A 19,121-nucleotide genomic window follows, 5' to 3' on the forward strand; every position below is an offset into this window, starting at 1 on the left:
GCTGGACTGTTCTGTATCATCTTTTCCTGCTTATCCTTGAACTCCTTTAGTCCCCCCTCGGAGAAGTTGTAAAGAGAAATGTGCAAAAGGTAGGAGAGGAGGCGTGATTCACACAATGCTACAAGCACTCCACCATGACACACACACACACGCACGCACACGCACACATATATATATATATACACACACACACACACACACTATATGCTGACTGGAGTCAACATAGTGTTTGTGTGAAGGACAATACAAATACACAAAATTGTAGAGAAAAAAAAAAAAAACCACAAAACGGCAGAAAAAGAAGAATAAAAAACACTCAAAACTACAGAAAGAAAATGAAAACAAAATACAATATACAACAAAAATACACAGGATGACACAAAAATATAGAAAACAAAAAATACACAAAACAGCAGAAAAACTCAAATTTACAAAGAATGATATAACAAATGAGAAAATATACAGAAATACAACATACAATACTACAAAACATAACTCATTATTCACAAAACAAGAAAATACATACGTGATGCACTCGCAGAACAACAAAATTGTACAGAATGCCAAAAGATATACGAAATAAACAAAACAGCAGAAAAACACAAGATTACAGGATAAAATATATAAAATGACTCCAAAAATACAATTCCTTCCAAAACATAAAAATAATTAAAATGACATCACTCAAAAACAAAAATCCGCAAAAAAGAAAAAAAAAAAAACCCCACAAAAGAGACACAAAATTGAAACAAAATATGATTACTCCAAAACACAATATATAACAAAAATAGACAAAATGACTCAAACAAAACAAAACACACAAAATGACAAAATATAGAAAAGAGAGAAAAAATACACAAAACAGCCAAAAAACTCACAAAATTACAAAGAACTATATACAAAATGAGAAAATTTACAAAAATACAACAATACTACACAACATAACTCATTACTCACAAAACAAAAAAAGAGTGTCGCAAAACGACGCGAACACTGAACACTGAGGTGTGTGCATGATGTGCAACCTGTACTTTGATATATTTATAGCTATTTTATGCATTTTCAAATATAATAATGAAATTTGTATTATTTTCATCCATCTGTTCAGTCCAGCTCGTATCAGCTCTTCTGCTTCATGCTCTTTGTGGCGATGCTGATGTGAAAGTAGTGCACTCGGACAAAACGCTGGTGAATCTGGGACAGCTTACTGGGACATTTGGTAATGGAGCTGATCCCTGGAGCTGGGAACTGGAGACCGACTGGATAAAAGCAGCAGGAACAACTTTGCATGTGAGAAGCTCGTGTTCCAGCTAAAGATTATTACCATGCATGCTTATCAACCAGCAGCTCCACGTCAGTGCATGTCCATAAATATCTTCATATATATTTCATCCTCAGATGATTGAGAGCGAACGGCAATCAAACGTCGCTGGGGCAGATTTCTTATTTCTAATTCATTTGTAAGTTATGATTCATATATGATTCACATACATAATACACATTAAGAAATGTATGAGGAACCAAAAGAAGATGAAAAGTATCTTATCTCCCCCTTTTTTCCCCCACAGAAGTTAAATTGACCCGAAACATTAATGAAACACGTGTGAAAAAGAAAAATAATGCTACCATTCCTCAGACAGTCTAAAGCTAAGCTTCTCAACTCATGCTCAGGATCCAAAACTAGGTCACAAACCTGTTTTACGTGTGCAGCCATGGCTAGTTAGCTTTTCTAAAAAAAAAAGTTTTGATGAACGACAGCCGGGCTCGCACCAAAAAGCACGTCATTCAGTGAAATGACTCGGTTCCACAGACTAAAACAAATGAAATTGTGAGACATAAAATGGTAATCTACTTTGAATTGCCTTTGAAACGATATATCACACGACTATGTTCCGATAAATTTAGAAATTACCAGAAAAGGGGGTGGGTCCCTATCCCCCCCTTTTCAAAAAGGTCTCTGAGAGGCTCATAGAATATTCATGTCAAATTACAGCCCGATTCAATGAGCATTAATGGAGGAGTTGTCATTTGAAAAATGGCACTTACGGAGTAATAGGCTCCATTCATATATTGGTATGTGTCAATGATTCGGTATCACCAACTGTCGCAATATTTGACTCACAAAAAAATGAGAAAATGACTTTAATGGAAATGCCTAAAAAAGTGGGGTGGGTCCCGCTAATCGAATTGTGCAAGGCATAATCGTAATCAATGTTGAATTACCTTTGAAACGATACATCACATGACTATGTTGCATAAATTTGGAAATTAGCGGAAATAGGGGATGGGCCTCATACCAAACTGCATTCCGATCTAACGAGAACTAACGGAGGAGTAGTCATTTGAAAAATGGGGCCCCCTGGCGCCTCCGTGGCACCAACGGGGTAATGGGCCCCATTTATATATTAGTATGTGCCAATGATTCGGTACCACCAACGATCGTAATATTTGACATGGGCCAAAAATCAAAAATCGGGCTCCAAGCGTTGATGCGTACATATCCATAGATAACACCTATCAAATTTCAGCTCGATCCGTTCACGAATAACAGAGTAGTGATTTTAACTAGTGTACACAACAACTACAACAACAACAAGGAAAAGAAGAACAAAGTGAGGGTGTTTTGAGTCCGATAGCCCGGCATAAAAACTGCATGCATAATATGTGTTTTGTATTAAACAATGTTTAAATAATGCATTGGATTCAACACACACAAATAAATAGAATATGTTTTGGCCAAATGTGAGTCTGGATTTGGTTTTAATCCCTTCCTAATCACGCACTAGTGAACATAAATTGAGTACATGTTCTCCAAATGTGAGCGCTAGTAGAGCTCTACTATGGTTGATATCACTGATGCTCAAACAGCTTTCCATATGCATTAAAGCTCTGTGACTCACTGAGAAGAAGTGAGTCAATGACTCTCTTACTCGATTCACCTTTGCTTGTTCCTCAAACACACCAGCCGTCACCATCAACAACTTCAAGTTAAACGTTTCAAAGAAAAACCCATGTGGCCCTCATGTATCAACCTTTCATATGTAAATTCACGCAAGCTTCGGAATTTATCACTTCTGACGTGAGTGTACACTACAATCAGATCACACGTCAGGTATGAGCTTGTGTACGATAATCAGTGTCCGGATTTGTGGTACAACACAGAAAAACCTGAAAACAATCCAAAAACAAACATCAGCAGTCATTCAGATGAGATTAAATCACATTATTAAAACAAATTAAACAAAAGAAGAAGACAGTCATCAACATCCCCCGCCAGATTGGTTCCCATAACTCACAACCTTTTCCTAAATGTCCTAAATCAAAGAACTTAGATGTATACATAATATAAAATTACTATCTTAAATGTTGTCTAAGAAAAGCTGTGCCCTTAGAATATACCTTGAACAGTAAAAAAACAGCACAAGGGCAATAACTCTGGAATAAATAATTGCGCACTTTTCATTTTCGAACTCCATCAAGGTATTGATACCCTTGAAGCCACACACTGAATTTGGTTATCCTATTTTAAACAATTTCTAAGAAAAGCTGTCCCCTTTGAAGATACCCAGAACAGAGTAAAAAAAGATGGAACAAGGGCAATAACTCTGGAAAAAATAATTGTGCACTTCTCATTTTCGAACTCCATCAAGGTATTGATTGATATCCTGAAGCCACACACTGAATTTGGTTATCCCATCTTTAACAGATTTCTGAGAATAGCTGTCCCCTTTAAGTCAGATGGACAGACAAATCTCAAACCTACTGTATATCCCCCTTTCACCTTTTGTGGTGGGGGATAATAAAATTAATTCCCAAAAAGCCCAAGTTAGAAATGATACCACTTTTTTGGTTTTCTTTCCACGAAACACCGTATAACCAGAAAACTCTGGTTCCATCCGAGCAGAAGTGTATGGTTCAATGGAACAGGAGTGCAGCACTGCTTCTGCTCTGTATTGTGTATTATACAAGCTTTTAAAATGTATAGTATATATTAAACTTTTACAAATGTGCTGCAGTATTTAATCTGTAACATGATGAAGTATAGGTGAAATTGGCTAAAGGCAAAATAAACAGTCCAGGGATAACATTTGTTAATTTTTTAGGCTTATTTAAGGTTTTCATTAATTTCTTTTAATGTGTTATTTATTGCCTAAAGCGTACGGACAGCTAGGGTCAATATAAACGGTATTTCAGTGTGTCTCTCTAGGATCTCTGCTGTGATTGTTGTTCACAGTGCACACAGGGGGGCAGACTTTACCGGCACAATAGCTGATCCTTCACAGAGCGTTTTTTCTGAGCTCTACGCCACTAACACAGGAATGCTACAAAACTATTACTTTAAGTTCACTTTTCACACTGTCAAAAAGCACATCTTTATTTTGCTCCACCTCAGACGTGAGGATTTTCTCTCTGTTCTTGCCAGTGTTTGTTTGACCTGAGTGGGCGGGGCCTCCGAACCAGGAAGATTTAAAGGAGTAACATGGTTCTGATAAGTAAACAGAGCACGTTACGTACCGTGGTTTGCGGCCTTGGCGTGAACCGGCGTGTAGTGATTCTTTGAGGTCCGAACTGGTGTGTCGTCTTTGGGGGAACCGTTCATGGCTGCGATGTTTTCATGTTCGTACTGGGAGATCGGTACTGGTCCCTGTTGCCTCAGAATGTCTGCCAAAGCTCTGCAAGGATAAAATCAAATAAAAATCAGGAAGTCATTGACACATCGTGGTCATATTTCTGTGAGTCACAGCTCGAATATTTACTTTCCTGGTGTGATATTTTAGTTGGAAGCTGGTGTTTTTTTTAACAGCAGAAGATAGTGATATATCACGAGCCTGGCTTTGAATGCCAGCTGTCGTTTTATGTGACGGATTGGAGGCGCTGAGCGTTCTCAAAGGGAATGAAAAGGGCATTTCAACTGTGTCAATGTCAACCTAAAGCAACCGCACAGTCCACTTTCCCATAAGTGTGTGACTTTGGGAGCTTCGCTGCATGTAATAATAGCTTTTCCCTTCCAGGACGGGAACACTTAAGCAGCTCCTTATTGCAGACAGAAGCGACCTGATTTTCCATCGTCCCAGTTGGAAAACTCATCATGTGCAGATGCAGCGAGCCCAGCTTTACTACATACATCCTAATGAGTAAAAATCCCAGACATTAAACACAAATGCATTATGTAGATTCAACATTAGAGATGACATCTGTGCAGCTGTTAAATAGTAGTAGACGTTTAATCTTCTGTTTTCAACAGAATGTCTGTAAAAGTGTAACTTTTTCAGACTCTTCTTGGGTCATAAATTTGATTTACGAGTTTAAATTGTGATTTTATTGATATAAATAGATGCCGGAGAGCTCATTTCTCTACCGAGTGTCTTCTGGTCTCGTTTCTGTCCAAACTTCTCCAAATTGATGCCCCTGATGAGATGGACGTCAGCCAAGCTGCCTCCAAGTTAGAAAAGTTAAGGGTTTGAATCCTCCATCTCCATATGTTGCAATGTAAAGTGGATGAATAGATGGCAGGGAATGAAGATAAAGGGGAAATGACTAAAACATTCCAAAGCTCACAAAGTTATTTACATTTCAGTTCAAATGAAGCCAAGAACCGACTCCTGAGAACAGCAACATCAGCCTCTATTATTAAAAACTGATTATAAAACTGTAGTTTTTCACATAACTTTACATGTTTTGAAAGATCACACATTTTAATCATAATTTTCCACATAAAGAGGTGGTTAAACATGCAGCAGGTATTAGAAAGATGAACACACAGACTTATCAATTACCACACAATCTATTATAATAAAGCATTAATTTTTGACATCTAAAGCATTTAAAAATGAAATAATTTACAAAATGTAATTTAATTAATCCCCAGTGAAGCATTTTCGAAAATATTTTTAATTGTTTGGTTTATCAGTCATAGATTGTCCTCCAAGACAGAAATCTCACGTGATTTAACGTGATCTAATGCTGCGACTTACTACTTGTAAAGGTGACTAAACGCTCCCGAAGTCGGAGCTCCTACTCTGTAAAGTCGAGAAAAAATCTAATATTATGGTGGTCAGCCATGTTGAAGATATTTCCATGAGCTGCCGCTTAACTCGGAGAATGGAATTTTCAACTTGGAAATGCAGAGTTCTGAGTTGCCTTGAACGCAGCATTGTTTTTTGTTGTTTTTCAAAGTATTGTTTATTGGACAGGGACAATGTACATTCGTAAACATTACAGTAAATGTACCATAATAGGCTATTTTTCCATCTGCTGTCCCTGGACAGCTGTTAAAGTAACCCTAAAAACTAAATCTATCAACATTTGTACAATTAAAATTGTCACATTCTAAAACAGCATAAAAACATTCATAAAACTTTATTATTCATCTTCCTAAAAAATTATGTTTCATTAAATTGCTCAATAAATATTTTAAATATCCATTTACTACATGCGCTGCTTCCTGATTGGCTACATTTCGTTCCACACAAGGAGTTTTGGTCGTAAATATTGAACAATTTTAATATTTACGATTGATTCTCATTTTCAGTTCCAGGCAAAAAATTTGATTTCGGTGCATCTCTAGTGAAAATAAGAACAAAAACAGCCTGATTATGTTTGTGCGTACGCAGCTTTAGGTAAAGTGAATAAAATGGCGATGAAACCAAAATCGTTACATGCTGACACAGAATTTTGGAAGGTTAGAAACTGAGAATCAGACGCCCTACACACTGAACGGACAGTGGCAAAAGAAGTTTAATTAAAATAAAAGTATAATGATGTCACGGGAAAACGTGACACTGCTACAAAAATAAATGTTTCTTTTTTCATGCGTGTCAACACAATTTCCACATTTATTTTGTGCACGCTGGACATGACTTTTAAACTCGTGTATCTTCAGGGTTAGTTATTGGGTAAGGTTTAAGGTAATAAATGTCATTGAGATTTACTGTTTGGCAATTCCTTCCAAGCAACGACACAAATTTGTGTCCGACAGCACAAAAAAAGAAACGCACGAAGCACAAAACATTTGTGTTTCATGATCCTTGTGAGACTGGGATGAACTTTATGAGCTTGTGTGTTTATTTTCTAGAGAATAAGAGCGTCAATAGATGTTTGTATCAAAAATGTGAGTTCAGGTTGTTTGGGCTCTTTCTTTTTCTTGACTTGTTGTTTCATCTGCACCGCCTTCCATTTCATCACATTTACTTTCTCGTGCTCCAAACCGTGGTTTTTATTTCCTATCCGTAGTGTTGTAGTTTTAATAAACACATTTAAACCAAAGTCAAATATGTTCTGCACACAGACGAAAAGCTTTTTCCACCTCAGCTCGGCTGGTGTGAATTCCACTTTAGTTTACTCTGTGGACCGTGATCAATACAACCTGTTTGAATGGCCGACTTTAGCTCTCGCTCACATTTCTCTCGTTTCCATGAAGGTCACGCACCAAAAAGCAAAAGGTCTGCCTGCTGCTCTTTCACCTTCTCTAAATCACCTCAGAAAAGCACCGGTAACAAACACAGACGCTCCTGCTTTTCTAAACGCACATCCTTTTCTAAACCCAAAGCCAAAATCTAATCCCATGTTCCACCACTTCTCCTCGGTCACGGCTGTCAGCACCGGCCTCACGGGTCGAACGCAAGGAAACGGTTCCAACGGAAAATAAACAAATCATAAAAAAATAACTGTGAATACGCTGCTTAGCACCCAGCAGGCCATGCCTTCCCATTTAATTGCCTTCCCTCAAAACCTTCAATGCCACCGCTGGCATCTAAATGGTGGCATTAAGCAGATTCATTTAAAACGACGCCCCATGGCTCGAGGAGAGCAACACAGATGAGACATAAACTCCACCATCGGGGAAAGAGATGGAAAAATATTGCAGCGTCATGAGCTTCGAGGCTCATTCAGTGTCGCTTTCCTATATAATGCTGTATTATTTCAGTCCATATGGAAATCTGAATCCGACTGCGCCAGCGGTTTTTATTCCAAAGGCCACGTAAAGCCATCGCTGTGGCTGCGATGGACTCCATCACAGAACTCTGATGTGGATGTCGGAGCTTGAATTTGGATAATATCTATTCAGAGTGAGTCGCTGTGTGTCTACAGAAGGCAGCGCTGAGTAATCCCCTCCGACATTAACAAAGCAGCAAGCTGCAAAGTTATATCTTTCAGCCACAACAATGCTCAATTATTCCAAAATCAAGGACTTCTGCACTAGGATGAAGATTCAGGTTCTCCAAAACAACTCTGCACAGAAAATAGCTCTGGGTCAATGTAATAAAGTCATCAGTGGACTATTTCATATTTCATTTATCCATTTATGTATTTGTTCACCTTGCCTTCACATGCTGAAGGTCAACACTATGTAGTGCAATCTTTTCACGACAGCAATGTATGTTTTGTTATTGCAATTAAATACATTAATTTATTTTATTGCATACTTGTGACCATCACCAGCCCTCCCTAAGGAAGGTTAAGAAAAAAAAATTATTAAATGAAGAATATAAAAAGAGAGGGCAGTGTTACACCTACATCAGTGGATCAGACTATTTAAAGAGTAACTAAACCCCAAAACACTTTTTTCTGCTGAATACGAATATATTTGTGTATGAAGTAGTGCTGATGATTGATCCTGGTCTAACTTTTAACATCTTACGTCACAAACAAACACTGTTAGCCCCGCCCCTTTTATAAAAACTATCACCTGTGGGCTCTACAATCTGTGGTGAATAGGTTGGATTGAGAAAATAGTAAAAAAAAAAAGAGGTATCGTAAGTAATGAGTAGCTAGTTAGCATAGCACAGATTGTTCATTGGCGATTTTATAGTATAGACTGGGCGTGTCTTAACTGCTCCAGGAGCCCCACCCATAATCAAGACATTTTTGGAATCTCCTTCCTCGTGGCAGGTCAGGAGAAAGCAGGGGTTTAATTGCTCTTTAAATAATCCACTGATGACATATTTACATTTATCCAGGATGGCGTATGTAAAATGTTTGCCAAACTTACGAAAAACTTTATTTATAATATTTTTGTTATAGAACATGGGCTTTCAATAAGTCAATTTGATTGAGTTATTTTTTGTACCAGTTACTCCCTGCACTGCATGGATTTACGCTTGCGTTTGCGCTCTGCTTATTGTGATTTAAAACACCTACAAATGAAGTGCTTTGAGAGCCAATCCCACTGCTTGTTCCTAGGGCTGGACGATATGGACCAAAACTCATATCTCAATATTTTTTCTCAAAATGGCGATATGCTATATAAATCTTGATGATTTTAATTCATATAGTCTTACCAGAAAGACAATTCTGGGTTTAATTTGCTGATACAAAATGCCACAGTTTTATTAACAAACAGCTGCATAATGTGCGTCATTTTTGTCTTTTTCTCCTCTACGGGACAGTACATGTGAGTGAGTTCTGTAGTGTGGCTTGTTTAGGGGAAGGTTTGGGTTAGGACGCACTTAGAAATGTGTCTCTCCTGAAATGAGTATTTTGATGCAAAATAAGCTATTTATATATATATACACACACACACACACATATCTCAATATGGGTAATATTGTCTCCAAAATAGAATAGAAAACTTGATATATCACTGTGTATATATATATATATATATATATATATATATATATATTTAAATTTATCCTATTTATCCTTTATTCTCTAGCTATCCTTTATTTATCCCTCATCCTTTATATTTATCATTATTAATATTGTTTCTGGGTTGTTCTTTGTTTTTTTTAATTTTTTTTGTTGTTTGTTTTGTGCACCAACTACCAAGACAAATTCCTTGTACTGTCCTTAAACCTGTACATGGCCATTAAAAACATTTCTGATCTCCCAGACCTACTTGTTTCTCTTTATTGTATATTTTGTATTATATTTTACTGTGTGCCCTTTTATTTAATCCTTCTTTAAATAACAGACTTTTTTTTACTTAATTATGCATGTTCTCATTTTTTAGTGTTTCTTCTACTTTTTCTTTCATCTGTAATATTTCTTGCACCTCTGTAGCTAAATTATTTCCCTCTAGGATCATTAAATCTCAGTGTGAATGTGTTCTAATAGCGCACGAATCCTGGATGTGTGCATGTAAATTCTAAGTCGCTGTATGATCTTTTTTTTTTTATCTAATCAGGTAAAGACAGTATAGGCCTCATACATCAATATATCAAAGATTATTTAGTATCGTAAAAAAAGTAAAAGGTTAAAAAGTTTGGCTTGACATTCTGTTTTATTATTGATATCTATTGGTAGTGTTTTGTTTCCAGTATTCCCCGTAATACGACCTCATTTTGCAAGACATTCCATTTTGGCCTGACTTGGATCTTTTCATGTAAGACCCAAAATAAACACCAGAAATGTGTTATGAAGTCACTTTGGTAGAATGTTTGGGGGCAAACACAAGGAATCGCAGTAAGAATGAAGTAAAAAAACCACTTCAATGTATCGGTCTACAGGACTCCGCCTCCCACAATGCAATGCACCAAACCTTTCTGACAATGTCAATAAAGAAATGGCACTTTCAACTTTTGACATTTTTGAGCAAAAGATCCTCAAATGTATTGATCAATGAGGCCAACACTATGTCTTCATCTGAGGGTTCATGTATCTTTAAAGAAAGCACTTTAGATGATTATTCTAAAGCTGAATAATAAACCTTTGCTACTAATTTTACCAGAAACATCTTTGGAGTCGTTTATATCAACTTTTAGCCTCAAACACACATAATCTCCCATTATTTGAGGGCGTGGCCATCTTGGAGGAGGAGAAATGGGACTTTGAAAATGTTGGTCTTTTCAGTCTTACTACATATCCACACATGCTTACGATACCATGGCAACCATCAACTCGCCTTTTAACCTCATCAAAGCAGTGCGAGTTACGTGAATGGAGTGCTTCCTTGAGTAATAATCGCTACGTCACAGTTTGTCAAACATGTTGACCTCCACAAGCGTGACTTTATAGTGTTTTTATTTCATCTGCAGCTTCTAGATCACCTCTTATTCCTACTAAAGGTGTACAAAAAAAATCTATTTGGTGATATATTGCGATATTCCACTGTGCGATTATGGTATCGATAAACATCTGCATAGCGCGTAAACGCAGGTCACGAGATGTCAGTGAACCATATTAGACCTTGTTAAACTACATCACTCCTCAATGCATCCTAGCTTAAAAGGTGATCGCACTTTATTTTCGTCAAACAAACTGGGCACTTTTATAGACGTACGTGTAGTTTAAAAAAAAAAAAAAAAAAAGAATTTAAGAAAAGAATTATAATCAAAACTTTTGCAAAAAAAGTACTTTGACAGAAAATGTTCTGCCCAAAAGAGCATTTTCGGTAAAAACGCTTTTCACATTGAAAAATGCAGACAGAAACAGGATGTTGCGATAACGCAGTCAGCGCGCTGAAAACATGTACGCGGACTCAGAGCGGCTGTATTTCTGTACATCTGAGCACTAAAGCGCTTTCTGAGCAGAGTTGACGGTGCACGCGTGTTCAATGTTTTTTTTGACACTCAGACACTGTAATTACGTGTAGCCCTCGGTCAACATGCATTGCTGCACATCAGCAGCAGAACCTGCTTTCAGTCCGTTAGCGCACGTTTCACAGAGATCTTCACTACATCACGACGGTACTTGGTCTGCGTTTTAAAAATTATTACTTGAATGGCATTAAACCAGTACGTACAAGAAATGATCAAAGCAGCTTGGACACACTTACATGCTCTTTGTATTTTAATGAAAACATTTAATTTGACTATTTCAACAGCTCAGTCAGTTTTAGGCCTGTACATTATTATTTAATGCACGTGTGGGGTCAAGTTAAACATTTTATTTTATATTGTAAATTGTTGGAATGTCAGTGCAAAATAAATATTTTGAATTGATTTATTATTCATTTATACAATTGCATTGTTTTAATTTTAGTGAGGTTAGTACATATTTAGAGCCATAAATGCAATTTGCATAAGAATTTATTTCCGTGTTTTGGTTTTCGGACGTGGTTTTGTCATTTTCCTGTTTTTGGTTCTGCCAAGAATTATTATTTTGCTGCATTCCTTTTAGTTGCCATTTACTTGTTCACACAAAAAAATAAATAACATGTATTTTATACCATTTTGTACTTGTAAAGAGGAAATTTGTAATTATTGATATTGTGATATATATCATATTGTGTATTATCAGGATATATCGTATCGTCAGATTCATAGCAATGCACACCCCTAGTTTCTACTTGAGATGGTTTAGAAGCTGCTGTTTGTTCCCAGAGGATCTTGTTCCTTTAATATTGAGCCTTATGATAGAACTCTGTCATGGATGGACGGATAAAGGTCGCACAAATGCTTTAATGATACAAAGTTTGCCACAAGTGGCAAAAGTTGGCGTGCAAGCGATGATAATGATGATAATAAAACAGTCTGAGTGTATAGACGCATCACCCCAGGAGTGTTTGCAACATCACCAGAAAGCAATTTCCTTCATCTGCTGCCTGAAAATGGCCACAGGAGGCGTTTTTATGTCGCTTCAGCGAGCAATGCAGTGACCACTATCGACGCCCCGAGGAGTTTAATAAACGGCCGCTGCAGAGGAAGCCACTCCCATCCAGCACAACCTGATAACTTCTAATGGTTTCTGGTGGCATTTACTTTATTTGCAGTGAGGTGGAGCGAACATAAAGTACAATGCACTGAGCCTCTGGGGGGGGATAGGTTAGCTACAATATTCCCACTTAGTCTTAACTGCATTCATTGATTAACAGCAACAGGACATTGTCTGGTTTCTGAAGTCCTTCGTTATGGTGAAGGTTCTGCAGGCGTCGCACACCCTGGAGGTGCAGGTGAGCTGCATCGCTCTATTCCTTCTTCCATCTGCAGCTCACGCTTTGAACAGAAAAAAAAAAAACATGCACAGACCTTGATGATGTGCTTTCTTTATTCATGTGATTCATACTACAACCACAAAATGCCCAAAAAACACTCTTATGCACCTGAGAAGTGCACAAAGGCCTCCGTGGGTACACGACTTCAGTGACTAAAATAATGGCCTTCTCTAACCAACCCTCTGGAGTGAAAAAAACACCATGAACACACGAACATATGATTTGACAGTTTCATGTTGATTTAAAGTCCATTTGTACATTTTAATACAGACTAAGAGAAAACACGCCCGATTTAAACCAATATTATCAGGACGAACCATTCATTTTCTAATCAGATTGTTTCATATATGTTTAAATTAGACCAAATGTTCCTTAAACTCATCTGTGATGAGTGTGATCCATCCCAGCATCAGTAAGCATAAAACATCAGCTCTCAATCTTGACATAACCTGAACATTTTCACATTTTGTCATTACATTTTTTTATGAAGACTTTTCCTCTGAAACAGAAGATGCTCAAACGGGGGCTGGGCAATATATCCAGATTCAATATCAAGCTTTCTATTTTGGCGACATGGAAAATTACGACATCACCTAAATCGCTATATTTTTTAAAGCGTATTTTGTTTTTAAACAGTTGTTTTAGGAGTCACTACTTTCGCTAGCTCTCAGAACAGCATGAAAATCAGTTTGATGGATTTCTGTGTGCGTCCTAAGCCAAACCTTCCCCGAAACAAGCCATACTACAGAACTCACTCACACATGCTGTCCCTTAGAGGGGGAAAAAGCCAAAAGTGACACATTTTGTGCAATTATTTGTTAATGTGCCTGTTTGGCATTTTGCATCAGCAAATTTAACCCAAAACTGTCTTTCTGGTCAGACTTCATTTGAATTAAAAATATTGTATATCGCCTTTTATGGAAAAAAAATATTGAGATATGAGTTTTGGTGCATATCGTCCTAAACCCATTGTTACATTTTATTTAAAAAAGAACAAAGATGGTCAGTGGATTGGATGCAGCCCTGCCTGGACAACATGGGTTTAAAGCCAACCAGTGCATTGGTTTGATCCAAATTTCCACAATGGTAAAATTTATACTTTGAATGAAAACAAATGTCTCAATGAACATTATACACACATACATATATATATATATATATACACAATCTTAAGCAACTCTAAGTATCTAGGGATAGTTCGGGGATATCTGAGCCGGTGAAATCACAACAAGGGGAGAACATGCAAACTCTACATAAAAATATTCTGAAGGTTTTTCCACTTTTGATAACATCTTACAGACAACAGAGGTCCTACCTGTGCACGTTCATCTCCTGAGGGGGTTGGGTGGCTTTGTCGTAGGCAACTTTCACAGAAATCCCGATGGCGATGATGAGCGCGATGACCCCGCACGTGATGTACACGGTGGCGTTGGTCTGGTCCAGCTCGGGGTCGTACGTGTCCCCCGTGGGGGCCGGTGACGGGGGCTGGGTCTTGATCCAGTCCGGGGTGTTGTAGTTGGTGCAGGTCCTCTGCTCCAGCCGCTTCCCGCGGTCCGCGCAGCAGAAGCGCAGGAAGCAGCTGCCGCAGCAGAAGCGATGGTCCGTGTTGTTGCACGCGAACTCTTTGTCGTACTGTCCGCTCACGTCGTAGTAGCCCATGCAGGTGTCGTGCTGCACGCCGCCGGCCGGTGAGCGGACCTGGGTGATCCTCCCCGGGGGGGTCGCGGTGCTGCTGGCGTTCGCCTCCCTCGGCCTGGGCAGCTTCCGCGACGGGGCTTTGCTCTTCTTGGGGCCGGTGGCGACGCACGGGACGTTCAGCAGGTGGACGAACATGAGAATCAGCAGGAGGCGCGTTATCCCCATCGTTTGAGGACGCGCCGCTGTCCGTGTCCGTGTCTTCCGTCTCCACTCCGCCTCTCACCGAGGGCGCATGGACCCGGCACCGGCACACTTTGTCTGCGTGCTTCTGCGCTCATCGCACGCAAAATGCATCTTCAGCTTTCAACACAGACTCTTCTCTAAAAGTCACTTTGGACAAACATTTGTCTGCAGAAACACGTCTGAGGTCCAACTCCCCGTAAACTGCAGAGAGAGAGAGAAAAAAAACACATTCTGTCGACAAATGCTGACTTTTAACATGACCGAAAATGTTTAAAAGCCGACATATTGCTTAGAAATCACAGTAAACGTTGTTTTTTTAGACACTTCCAGCACCACGGACAGCGCCCAACTTTGCACCGCTGCTACGCTCTCCAAACAGAAAAGTGCCAGAAAAACCACTTCCTCTCTTATATTTCAGCTTAAATATCAAACTTAAGTCTCTGCTGAATAAATCAAACAAAAAATATCATAATAAGCTTCTCAAATGTTAAGTCTACCACCTTCACGCGTTTTTTGCCTTCTTTCTTTCTTCCTATACTTCCTTTCCCCAGTTTTTTCACTTTCATTTAAAAAAAAAAAGGGACATTTTCGACATCTACATCATCTCTACACACACATGGAGGACAGCGGGACTTACCGGAGTAAAGACAGTGGCCGGTAACCGGGAGGTCTCAGCCTGAGCCGCTGAATCCAAGAGCTGCTGCAAGACAAGAGTCAAGAAGTGACTCTCCTCCACGGCCCGCCTCCACCACTTTCTCTCTCTCCTTCTCTTTCTCTTCCCCACACACGTCACCATTCAGACATCTGAGCTAACTATCAATCAGCTTTCTTCCTATCGTTGGCCAAACGCCTCGGGGTATCAATAACTTTCAGAGGAGGGGGAAAAAAGAAAGAAAGAAACGCCCAGAAATGAGTGTTTCGTGCCCTCGGTGCGTATTTACGCATGGGCGCTGGAGCGGCACGGCTGTGTTAGTGTGGGAAACATGCCAGCGATGGTTACTTTTGAATTATGAATCAAACATCATGTTAGTTAGTGGAAGGCGGAGGGTGCAGAGAGCTGTGAATACATGGGGGACTGGGATTTTCAAAGTAAAAGCTGCACCTGTTGGAGACGCAGGAAAAGAAGAAGAAGAAAAAAAAGGTGATAAACCGACAGCTTCTGTTTGTGCAGCGCATGGAAACATTTGGAATGGTCTTTTTTTTTTTTTTTTCTTAACTATTTTTACTATTAAAAACCATTTCACACACCTACACCGTGTGTACGGTGACAGAGAACCATAAATAATGGCGAGAATGAAGGAGTAACGCTCACAAAACTCCTCCATATTTATGAATAAAGTAACAAAACGAAATAAAGAAGAAATGACGACACAAAACCGAACGTGACTGACCTGAAAAGGTGAAGAAACAGACAAGCAGGAAGTGACGGCAGCTAATCAGGGAGGATGAGACACACCTGTGCAGGAACACACACGCACGCGCACACACAGAACACACAGATTTGTGATTTACAAAAAAAAAAAAAAAAAAAAGTGAGATTAAACGTTTTACTGTAAACGGTGATGTAAACATTCTCTTCAGTGTTTATTAAAAAAAAAAAAAAAAAAAAAGACAACACTTTGGAGTCATTTTAGACAATGTTTGTAAAATGTAAGAACGGATGTTTTTAGCTCCCATGATAACAATTGAAGTCAAAGCAAACATTGCATTTTTAATCATCAGTTCTTCACTAATTAAGCCCATAAATCATTGTTTAAAACAAATTACCAACACCTCCATGCTGTCTAGATGCAAAATGCGTGTTTTTAGATGTTTGCCTTAATAACTGAATTTTTGACAGCCGTTTGAAATCTGCCTTTAAACGCTAACAGCTGCTGTCTTGCACACAGATGACTGGATTAGTCAATTAGTGAAGCTACAGGTGACATTTCATTTTCACGTGTTAATTAACTCAGTGACATATGGGCTGTGTTGTCACTACTCATACTAAGTCTTTTGTATCTAGTGCGTTCACATTAGATAGTATGAAAAGATTGAGTACGCAAGAAACACCCAAATGTAGATTATATCAGGACATTGTTGAAGTATGCACGGTGAGCACACTAGTCATACTCAACCGTCCCATGATGCATTGCCACCGGAATGTAAAATCGTTCTGTGGACTGGCTTCTAGCTAAAAATCAACATCCCCTTTTCAAAATAAAAGCATCTTTTCTTGTCTTCTATTAGTTTTTTTTTTTTTAACACTTTTGTCAATAGGGCTCTTGTTTTGAAATTAATTGGTAGCTAGTAGCACAATAGAGGGTCTCCAAAAATCTCGAAATGTCGGAATGAAATGTGTTTCCGCGAGTTTTATGGATCAAATGAGAAGATGTTGATATTCTACATGGTCACTATCACTTAAAATGTTTTCAGGAGTTTCAAAATAAAGGTGGAGAATCAACAGATATATTTAGCCTCAGTGTGCTTCAGGTTTTTGTCGTTGTAGGTTCCAAATGCATCTTGGGAAACGATCGAAGTATACTTTAGTGGGAACGCTCATCATCCTATTCATACTTATAGTATATTGTCGACAGTATATACTCATTAAGTTTGTAGTGTATAGTATGGCGTGTGTTATTTTGAACGCAGCCTGAGATTAAAAACATTAGCTTCAAATGGATGGAAAACGCAGAATTCAGATTTTGAAACTGGAAAAGCAAACCAAACCTTTTTGCCTAATTTAAAATTGGCCCCTTTAAGACACAGAAATGCCTCACTTCCTAACTAGGAAGTATACTGCAGTGGGGATGGTCACCATCCTAAATACCTATAGTATATACTAGACAGTATGTACTCATTGAATGTACGTTAGTATGCGATTTCGAACACACAAGCCACATGGCTTGTTGCTCAGAATTGCCAATATTTCCTAAATTGCCTGGCCCCGACCATTGCTGCTCAGGAGCTATTTTTTATGTTTATTTTTTTCATACTTTGTTTTATTTTTATGTTTTATTTTACCTCACTTATTTTTCTACATTTTGATCATTCATTGTCCCAACTTGTCCAAAGACTCCAACACGTTTCCAATTCTAATTCATGCTTCTTCTTCTTCTTCTTCTTCTTCTTCTTCTTCTTCTTCTTCTTCTTCTTCTTCTTCTTCTTCTTCTTCTTCTTCTTCTTCTTCTTCTTCTTCTTTTTTTTTTTTACTATACAACACCAGAGATAATATCTAGATGATAAAATATTGGTCTCATTAATATCCACACATTGGTGAACAAGTATAAAATGTACTTAGAGCTTTTTATCCCTCACTGCTTGTTCACTGCTGAGGATATTAATGGTTTCACACACACTCGATCGACTATCATTGAGCCGTGCAGGGCTGTTGAAGAAGCAGCTGATTCATGGTTCACAGTGACGCCAAAGAACTGCAGATCTCGCCCCAAAAACTCCTGAAAATCCCAACACGCTCCTGCAGCTGACGCAGAATCACTGTTTTGGTGTATGTTCTGCTCGTGTGGCTCTGTGGGTTAATTCACCAACAGTCTACAAACACGTTTGTTATGTCAGTAAATACTAAAAAAAAATCCCCAAAAGCAGTATTAATATGGAAGTGTAAAAACTGAAATCATCCTAAATTTAAAAGGCTGGACTCAAACTGACAGTCGTGTTTGATGTTACTTTGTGATCTGTCGACTAAGCAGAGGCTCCCAGTGTTTCTGGTCGGATACAAAGAACATTGCAAATGGTTTATTAAAGATTGATGAGATTTTTAGAGATCAAACAGTTTAAAAAAAAAAAGAAATTAAACTCACAGTTCCTGCACAAACACACAAAAATGAAGAAAAACTCTTAGTACAAAGTGCTTTTATTCTGAAATATATTCATTTATGTATTTATTTAATGTATTTATTTCAATTATAAATATATCTATCTATCTATCTATCTATCTATCTATCTATCTATCTATCTATCTATCTATCTATCTATCTATCTATCTATCTATCTATCTATCTATCTACTTACTTTATCCAATTTTTTAGGACATTATATGGATAAGAGAAACATTTCTGACTTAATTCTGACTTATCTTTTATTGATATTACATATTCATGTAACTTTTTCTGTTTTCTAAAATAAACATTCAACTGTATTTATTTACTTAACACATAAAAATGCACCGACGTTTTTCCCCCCACTTCCAAATTAATCTGTTTACATTGTTTAAAAGTATGTTTTGTTTTTTGTTTTTTTTTTTAAGGCAAACTGTGGTGCTGTTAACAAAAAGCTGCATTTTTAAAACTGAAAATGTATGTTATGAGCAACTCTTGCTGGAGAAAGTGTGAGTTTGGATGCATGGACAAAGCTTGGATGTAAA

General features: G+C 38.1%; 1 protein-coding gene across 4 annotated transcripts in view; it reads right to left on the bottom strand.

Annotated features, from left to right (window-relative positions):
- LOC114468808 (shisa family member 6) overlaps positions 1-15,533 on the bottom strand; it is a 102,957-nt gene extending 87,424 nt beyond the window's left edge. For all 4 annotated transcript variants that reach the window (XM_028455902.1, XM_028455901.1, XM_028455900.1 and 1 more), the window contains exons 1-3: positions 15,396-15,533; positions 14,193-14,959; positions 4,516-4,673 (exon numbers count right to left, since the gene is read on the bottom strand). In XM_028455902.1, coding sequence (XP_028311703.1) covers positions 4,516-4,673; positions 14,193-14,740 — 706 coding nt within the window. In that variant the 5' untranslated portion in view covers positions 14,741-14,959; positions 15,396-15,533. The remainder of the gene's footprint in view (positions 1-4,515; positions 4,674-14,192; positions 14,960-15,395) is intronic.
- Between the last annotated feature and the right edge of the window lie 3,588 nt (positions 15,534-19,121).

The sequence above is a fragment of the Gouania willdenowi genome, chromosome 8, assembly GCF_900634775.1.
Source record: "Gouania willdenowi chromosome 8, fGouWil2.1, whole genome shotgun sequence".
Lineage (NCBI taxonomy): Eukaryota > Metazoa > Chordata > Actinopteri > Blenniiformes > Gobiesocidae > Gouania > Gouania willdenowi.